At 42.3% G+C, this 9,508-nt stretch overlaps 1 protein-coding gene across 1 annotated transcript; it reads left to right on the forward strand.

Moving 5' to 3' along the window:
• Positions 1-2,826: 2,826 nt before the first annotated feature.
• Positions 2,827-9,010, forward strand: F2RL1 (F2R like trypsin receptor 1). Its single transcript, XM_057363835.1, has 2 exons — positions 2,827-2,985; positions 7,129-9,010. The coding sequence occupies exons 1-2, from the start codon at positions 2,904-2,906 to the stop codon at positions 8,235-8,237; spliced, it is 1,191 nt and encodes a 396-aa protein (XP_057219818.1). The 5' UTR covers positions 2,827-2,903; the 3' UTR covers positions 8,238-9,010.
• Positions 9,011-9,508: the final 498 nt, after the last annotated feature.

Raw genomic sequence — 9,508 nt, forward strand, 5'->3', positions numbered from 1 at the left:
AGTATACATATTAGATATATATGTACACAGATGCACATATTTGCAATAGGAAAAAAAAACATATGGCAAAAAACTCAAGAAACTACCAGTTTGTGATGAAGAATTGAGGTTTAATAAGCATCTACAGTCATGTACTTACTCTTCCTGTGGCAGTTGTATTTATCTAAATTATTTTCCAATGATAAACAAGTGWGAACAAGAACACAGTTGTTCTGTGTTTATTTCCACATTGGTTGTTTTCTTTCCAAACTGATAGATGACACACTAGAACTGCAAATAGGTTTGACACACCAATTGTCTTCAATAAAGGCATCTAAAGTCATCAAGTTTTGACACTGCTCTGTTGAGMGCTCCTAGTGATTTGAACAGGAGCAAGACTATTTCTAGTTTCTATTCTACATCAACATCTCCAGGTAACCCATTCTACTGTCCCACCACTTTCACAGTAAAGAATCTCTTTCCTTATCTCTTGTCTAAATCTACCTTCTTTTTATGTAAAAATGTTAGGCCTTGTCGTATCACTACAGGCACTGTTAAAATGTCTCTCCTCACATTTCTCAAAAGCCCCTTCTACATAAGGCAGCAATAAGGTCTCTCTTATAAGACAGGTTGATAGAGTCCTCTGATATTAAATTCACCTGACATTCCCTCTCATAGCTCTATTTCTAATTGTTAAGGAATCTAATGATTTTATATTAATATAAGATTTTTAAGGGAGATTAACTTCACATCAATTACATGCTTCTGACATCTCTATGAGAAACTAGACAAATTACAAACTTACGTTGGATAGTTTCATAACACTCACCTGGAGCAAGGTCTAGAGCTGCATTTCCAGAAGAAGCACTTGCAGTGACACRTGCTTCCACACAGAGCCACAGGGTTCTTGCAGGTTGTTGCACATCCAGTTGCAGATGTGGCCTGTCATGGGACAGCTGGGAGCAGATTTTGCTTAGCAACAGCAATAAATACTTTTCCCATCTGCTCTCAGTCCCTTCTACTGTTGCTGGATCCAAGCTAAAGAGGGAAGGAGCTGTCTGCTTTGAATGTAAAGGGGACAAAAAGATGGACTAGATGGAATAAATCAAGAGAAAGCTATGAATGAAAACTGATGGGGCACTGGCAGGAGAGTGCCAGCTACAGCAGAATTGGAGGAGAGAACAACTGACCATTCCTCAGTAAGAGAGCTGAGAGGATAAACTCTGGAGACAAGTGAAGGGAGGTTAGATAAAAAGCCAGATGAGAAGACCACTCAGTCTCACTGGACAGATGATTAAAAACACAGTCAGCTCACTGGACAAGATGATTAAAAACAGGACATTACATACCTGTGAAGCAGTTTATAATGATAAATAAAACAGCACTGAGAGAGACAGACAGGGAGTGTGGAGGGATAGACTATGACTTCCTTAGTGTTTAGCAAGACGGCTGGGACTTAGATGAGAAATCGGTAAACTAAATTGTGTGGATGACAAACAGGAACTGGGCTTTAAGTAGGCAGTGACTTATAACAAAGACTCAGAAACAAGAGGCCTTTGATGTCAACTCAGATACTTAAAACTTTCAAGTGCATTTATCTTCATCTCTCTGTATTCCCAGAGTATGGATAAATAGAAAATGCTGATGACATAGTATTCTGCTTAATTTTGTTCCTAAAATTTGCAAAACTGAAGGGAAGTTGGTGTATTCTGAGCTTAAGTGAGCCTGACAGGTGAAAACATCCCTTACTTACCCTTTCTTACTGGATCATGCCAGCACAGCCACACAAATGTGTTTGGGTTAAACAGTCATTGTTTTCATGCCCATCTGTTATATCACAAACGTAACCCATACATAACGTATCTGGGTTCAGTGCTTTTAACTTTTTCATCCAYGACTTGAATGAAGGGACAGATGCTTCCTCAGTGAAATTGCTAAAAACACAGCTGGGAGAAGCAGCTGACTCGTGGTGTGCTGTGCAGCCCTTCTGGACCTTGACAGATTGGATGCCATCAACGTCTGTAAGCATCTGAAGGAATGCTGCCAAGAAGATGGACCAAGCTGTTCCCAGTGATGCCAAGCAATGTGGTAAGAGGCAATGGGCAGAAACTGAGGCAGGGAGAGTTCCACCTGAACATTAGCAAGGACTTCTTTACTGTGAGAGTCACAGAGCACTGAATGGATTGACCAGAGGTGTAGCCTCCTTTTCCCGAGGTATTTAAAAGCTGACTGGAAAGGAGAAAATCCTGAGTCATGGGCACCAGAGGACCCTKCTTCGGCAGAGAAGTTGGATCAGATTACTTTATGTAGCCTCTTCCAACCTGACCCGGTGTAAGATTGCACTATCCTATGATGCTCTAACAAGGAAGAATAAGAAACCTGGAACGCGCAACGCAGTATGTTACAAAGCAACTGGAGTAACGCGCTCCCYCTAAACACTGCTGGCCCCTGCCATAACAATCCTGCTGACGGCAGCAGCAGCTCGGCACGGACCGTGGCCAGTGCAGCCGGGCCGTACTGAGCAGCGAGCCGCCGTTAACAGCGCCGCTGGCACGGGCAGGGCCCAGCGCCGGGATCGGGGCATAGCGACCCCCGCACCGTGAGCGGGGTGRCAGCCAGGTCCCACGGCAGCCGCTCCGGCCGAGCGATCGCCAGCAGCCGCCTGAGGCTAGCCACTCGCCCGCGGGGACTGTGCCGGCCCCGCCATTTTGCGGCGGGCGAAACAGWCCCACCACAGAGCAGCTCCCGCCATTTCGGAACAGCCCCGGCACTCTCCGCCGAGGGGGGACACGTCCAGCCAGGCTCCGCCCGCCGCGGGGCTGCTCCTGGGCCAGGCCGCGCCCCCGCCCCGCCCCGCTCAGGTATCCGGTGAAACTGAGCGGCAGCGCGGGCGGAGCAGCGGCGGGCCGGAGCGCGGTGAGAGGATGGCTGCGCGCCGTGGGTTGTGTCTGCTGCTGCTGCTGCTGCTGCTCTGTACGCTGCTGGGAGCCGCTGCCGCCGCTGCAGGTGAGCGGAGCCGGGTACCGGCAGCCGTCGGCTCACTGGGTTCAGCGGGGCGGCCAGCGTGGCACCCTGGCACCCCCGGCGGGCTTGGCCTCCCCTCAGCCGCGGGCGGGGCGCTCGGCGGGGCAGGTGTCTGGCCCGGCTGCGGTGCGGGGAACCCAGAGCGGACGGGGCGAGGTTCCGCGGAGTCGAGCGGGTTGGAATACTCCAGTGGGTGGGAGTGTGGCTACCGGGACCGGTGGGGAGGGGAAACGCTGCCCGGGCGAGCAGGGTCCTCAGGGCGTGTGGGACTCGCAGGGTTTGGCTTCACCCGCCTTCTAGAGAACCGTGGAAGGGACCACGGAAGGGACCGTAAAGCCCATCTCGTTACAACCCTCCCCGCCGCGGGCAGAGACGCCTTACACTAGAACAGGCTGCTCAGAGCCCCGTCCAGCCTGGCCTTGGACACTGCCAGGGATCGGGCATTCACAACTTTGCTGGGCAACCTGTCCCGGTGCCTCACCACTCTCACATAAGGAGTCTCTTCCTGATACCGAATGTAAATATACTGTCTTTCCATTTTAAACCATTCCTTCTGGTCCTGTCACTGAGTGGCCTTATGTAAAGCGCCTCTCCAACTTTCTCGTAGCTCCGTCCCCCGCCCCGCTCCCCTTAAGATAAACATGAAAAAACTTTAAAGACCATATTCTTTCCCGGCTCTAAAAAGCTTTGGTCTTTTTTTTAATTGTTAATCTGTATTTTTGCTTATTGAACGTAAGTGCTGTTTGAGGAAAAAACCTCAACAGTCATTCATATTCATATAAATGCTGTTTGAGAAAAAAAAACCCTAAACAGTCATTCCAATTAATATTTCACTGCATAAAGTTAATTTTTCACCACCTATTATAATCAACCCCGCTGCCATATCTGTGCACGGCTTTGCACTGTGTCCTATATTTCATCCCAGGTTTATTTACCTAATAAAATCATATACGTAAAGATTGTGTAAATATTGAAACCATGTATGTGGTGGGTCATATTTTCGCTAGAGATAGATGCTAGGTAGCTGTAAACTGCATTATTTAGAGCAGAGTTCCTGATATTAAACTGCCACTTCATAGCCTAATTGTCTGACCTGGATGGAGTGAGGAGTTTGGAATTCTCGGGGCAGAGGGAGAGGAATGCAAAAGTTTTTGCTGCGTGTTTGAAATCCTGGAGTAGAGAGGTGAAATGAGCTGAAATGTGATCCCATCTCAGCCAAAGGAGATGCACTAAGACAGAGGCGTATTGTGGCAGATTTCAAACAGGCTAATGCCATTGCGGCATTGTGGTGAATCTGGGTTGCAAATCCGAAAAGSAGGATAATCATACACTTAGTCCTGTAGGGGTATTACTAGCATCAGTAAATTAGTTAATTTTTGGATATGCCATGCTGCTGTCGCTTCTGTGTCTGCAGGGTAGGCATAATCCTGTGTTTGGTATGTAGTGGGTTATATCTTCTGGAAAAGTGGCAAAGGTGTTGAAACAGTCTTTTGTGGGAGGAGAGTACGCTTTCCCCGTGGGCAGATTAGCAAGTCAACTGCATTCTCTGCCTGTGAGTCAAGCAGGGTGAAACTCGTCTGGGAAAAGACCTCGATTGTTATGGAAAAAGGCAAGTGGAGAAGGAGTAAGAAAAGGGTGTAGAAAATGTACATACCTAACAAAGGACTGCTTGCCCAGTGAGGGAGTGTTAACTGCAGGGAAACAGGACACTTTTGTCTTCCTATATGTATAGAGTGCTGACTGGACTGACAAAAGCTGTGAACTTTTGAGCCTCGAATTAAAGTCAGAATAAAAACAAGRCTTGGTCTATGAGATCAGTGTGTCTTAAAAAGTAGAATAAAACTAACCTTTGTCTCTATTCTGCCACTCTTGCAATACTAAGTACTATCTGTGGTTCAGATATCTGTTCATCCACTTTGTGCAGCTCTTACTGTGGTATCTCACACTAACACTTGAGGACTTTTTGGTGAGGTTTTTATTTTTTTTACCTAACTTCTGAGCATCAGTTGCGAAGCATTGTTTTATATCCGATTACAAAACATTAGTTAGAACAAAGTGGTAGGATTTGCTCTTCTAGTTCTCTATAATAATTTAAGTCTTTGGAACAGAATGGAAACAGTGTGCCTGCAATTTGATAATATCAACCACTTTCTCATGAACAAGTGCTTATCATAGCATTGCATGGTGCATTTTATTAATGTGTCACCAGCTTAGAATATTTGGTCTTCTTCTAAGCATCTTCAGGCTCTTTCTCAGCTAGGCTGTAAGACTGAGAAAATTGGCATTGCTTAGCTAATTATCACTTCAGTATCTGATATCTCTGTTAACTGTGTCCTTCAGGCTGGTTTTATGGTTTCTCCAGTTCACAGCTCAAGCTAGGGAACTAGGATTGCTGTTTTGTAATTAAACTTTGCAGTCTTTTACAGTGTTGCTGATGTAATTATGGGGTTTGAGTATCTGAAAGCAGAATTTGTATAATTCTGCCTTAGTTTAATCACACCTCATATAGATCGAAATAACTGGCATTTCAATTAATTTYCTTTGGGATGGTTGTTTTGTTGGTATAATTTAAGCTTCCATCTTCATACTGCAAAGATTTGTCCATGTCATTTTACTGGCAAAAAGTTTTGTAATACCTCATTTTTTTCATTGAAGGCTGCTTGGGCCTGGAGACTGGTAAGTGCTCAAGTGGATCTAGGATAACTTAAATCAAAACACTAAAGAGTATCTACATGTGTGTATTTCTGTATAAATCTTCAGGTGGTTGCAGAGTCTAGACAAGAGTCTAAGGCTGTACATCAGATTTTGCAGTTATAATTTGAAATAAACAGCTATCTAAAATGCACTACTTTTGGGAATCTGTACTGGGAAACACATACTTGTCTATTWACATATTTTTTGTGTAAGAATTCTTTAAAATGTAATGTGTAAGCATTTTTTTTATTCTGGGATTGTATAATTTATTTCTTAACAAAGGGGCCATGCTTCAGCACTGTTCRGGGCTGTTCACTGTTCAGGTACTCAAAATGATATTTTTTATGTTCCAGTTGGGGGGCTTTGGCTAAACAAATCCTCAAATATTGATGAAGACGGAGTTTAGAAATAATTCTCCCAAAACTAGTTAACTTCCCTGTCCTTACTGTTTAGCTGTTWAGCTGATGGATGTCTGTAGGTGAATGTCTGACTTTTTGAATGGTGTGAAGTCAAGGACGTTGCTTGTGCAGGCTAGCCTGTCAGCAGTGGAGGACTGTGTTGTGTGTGCAGAGGTTCTGAACTGGGCTGKCTGAGGGCTGTCCTACAGGACTCARCAGTCAGGAGTTCCTGGTTCTCCCTTATGGTTTGTGAGCTCCCATAGCATTCAGAGAGGCTGAGCAAAGCTTGTAGTGACAGCTGTGTATGAAGCAGTCTTAGCTGTCAGCTCTACCACCTGACACCTGGAGTAGAAACCACAGAAACTGACCTTCTCTTCTGAARGAGATGACGACGGATGGTGTTGCATCTTCAAGCACACAGTTAGTGTGTTCAAGTTTCTATTCGGATAGTCTTTAATGTGCCTTACCTAGGGATCACTTGAGCATGGCTCAGGACATTGCGGTCCTGAGTTTGTTTTAGCTTGTCTGAAGATAATGTGTTCTCTTTTTTCAGCATACCAATTTTTTAATCACTAAACTGGCAAAGYTTTTTACTACAGTTACATTGGCCTGCTGTGAAGTTCTGTAAGTCCCAGCTSTCCAGTAATCTGGCACTGCTATGTGGGAAGCTAATGGTGCCCTGGGGTACTTGAAGCAGTCTCTATGGTAACTGTTCAGGTGGTAGGAGCACCTGACAGCCCATTTTGAAAAGGCATTTTTAATATCACTGGTGACATGGAAAAGTGTTTTGGTTGCTGGTAGAATCTGTGAATAGAGATATAGGTTGTCTTTAGGATAATGCATTTAAAACAAAGGGAAGATAAATTGTTAAKTGTGTGAACATCAGTTTTAATTTTTCTGTTGATAAGGCTGTTCTTAAATGTTAATAAATAAATTTATTTAAAAATAAACTAGGTCTAGCTTATTTTTTAAAAGGGTGAAAAGTCTATACTTCAATAACAGCAAAAACTTTTTTTTTTTTTTTTAATTTTAGAAAATAATGGATCCATGAAGTTTCGTTTTAAAGGAAGAACTTTTATTGGCCATAAAGTTCCAAATGCAAATAGTTCTGAAGAGTTATACAAGGTGGACGAATTTACAGCAAAAGTCCTCACAGGAAGGCTAACTACAATTTTTCTTCCCATTGTCTATRTCTTTGTCTTTATAATTGGTTTGCCAAGCAATGCCATGGCCCTCTGGGTCTTTTTTTTCCGAACAAAGAAGAAACATCCGGCTGTGATTTATATGGTAAACTTGGCATTGGCAGACCTTCTTTTTGTTGTCTGGTTCCCACTGAAGATTTCATACCATCTAAATGGCAATAACTGGCTATTTGGTGAAGGTCTCTGCAAAGTATTTGTTGGATTTTTCTATGGAAATATGTACTGTTCCATTCTCTTTATGACATGTCTCAGTATACAACGATACTGGGTTGTGGTGAACCCCATAATGCATTCAAAAAAGAAATCAGAAATTGCTTTGGGCATCTCCATTGCTATCTGGAYACTGATTTTGCTGGGCACCATTCCATTGTATCTTGTTAAACAGACAGCACATATTTCAAATCTTAACATCACCACATGCCATGATGTGTTGCCTGAAAATGTTTCAGCTCATGATATGTTCACTTACTTCCTCTCACTTGCAACTGCACTCTTCTTAATCCCAGCCATCATCACTGGTGTCACATACATACTAATGATTAAGACTCTGAGGGCTTCTATCGTAGATGTAAGCACTGGAAAGAAACGAAAAAGAGCAATCAAACTCATTGTTGTTGTCCTGTCCATGTATCTCATCTGTTTTACACCTAGTAATGTACTGATTATTGTGCACTATTCRCTACTCAAAGCCTATAGCTATAGTCATCTGTATGTGTGGTACATAACTGCCCTGTGTCTTTCCACTTTGAATAGTTGTATTGATCCATTCATCTATTACTATATTTCAAAAGACTTCAGAGACAACCTTAAATATGCTCTTCTTTGCCAAAGTGTKCGGACTACACAGAGGATGCAAGTGTCTCTCTCATCAGGCAAGTATCCCAAGAAGTCAAGTTCATATTCTTCAAACTCAAGTAGGACCAACAAATCCACCTACTGAGTTTAATCGTAGTAAAGTTAAGTTTTATTATTACTGATAAAAGGATGTGAGTGACAATAGACTTACTTTGYATAAGAGAGTCTGAAGAAACATCTCTGCATTTTAATTACATTGAAGCCTGGAATTTGGAAGTCACAGCTACTTATTCTGTGTGGAAATCATAAACAGATAAATCTTCCTGCAAGACGGGGGCAAAAAAAAGACATTTCAGTTACTGGGCAAAAATGCTGCTGATGTAGAAGTGTGTGTGGCTGAAGACATTCTTGTTGAATATAAAAGTTGCTAAAAAGCAAAATGTATCTGGAACATTATGCAGTATTGTTAGTATATTGAATTAACAGATAAATCTGTTTTGTTTAACTGCAGCTGTAATGTATTAAGCTTCTGAACAGTARTATGTATAGGATCTTGTTCTGTGTACCTGCTAACATCATGAAGCTGTTGAGAGGAGAATCCATATCACCATCTTGGATTAGRCTGCATATTATCTTCAGTATAACACCATTTTTGTATTGTTTTCCAGGTTATTGTGCTGTAAATATGAACATGGCAACAGCTTATAATGTTACCCTATWTGAGTTGACAAGATGATCTTGTTATCAGCTACTACTGGGATAAAATGTTAGTTGAGATTATCCACTGTTACTTAATACTTGCCAGTCCATGTGCTTATATGGGGATATACAACATAGCTTTGATGTATAGCTATTTGATTTTATATTATGTGCCTTGTATTTTTTAAGAACACCTAAATAAGAAATTTTTTTATAACACATTTGAGTTGGGTGCTTTCTTTTATTCTTTTRCATGCACTTCAAAAGTAGTTCTACTTGGATAGTTCCACTTGCCTGGCTTCAGTTAGCAAAGATACTCTTCCTAACAGTTAATTATAAGTGTGACGACTGTAGCTGTAATGTCTAAATGGGTAAAGTAAAATTTACCTAATGACAAGTTTGTTTAGAGAGCAATGAATCTAAGATGTTTTGTGATAGTATTTAGAGAACCAAGCTAAAGTAGCAGTGTATATTAACATGACTCATTAAGGAGCAGAGTTTACAGCTCTAGATAATGTGGGACACAAATGCGTCTCTAGACATGAACAGTTTTCCTGTTTCCTGACAAATGCAGGGAAATAATGGCATATTTATCACTGAACTGGAGGTGTTAAMATCCTTACTGGAAAATAATAAGAAGCCATAGTTCACTGGAAGAATTTGGGATGAAGAGAGTTACACTATCTTCACAAAAGGCTGTCTGAATTCTTCCCTTAC

The sequence above is a fragment of the Malurus melanocephalus genome, unplaced genomic scaffold (genome assembly GCF_030028575.1).
Source record: "Malurus melanocephalus ecotype Western Australia unplaced genomic scaffold, MMel_1.1 scaffold_31, whole genome shotgun sequence".
Lineage (NCBI taxonomy): Eukaryota > Metazoa > Chordata > Aves > Passeriformes > Maluridae > Malurus > Malurus melanocephalus.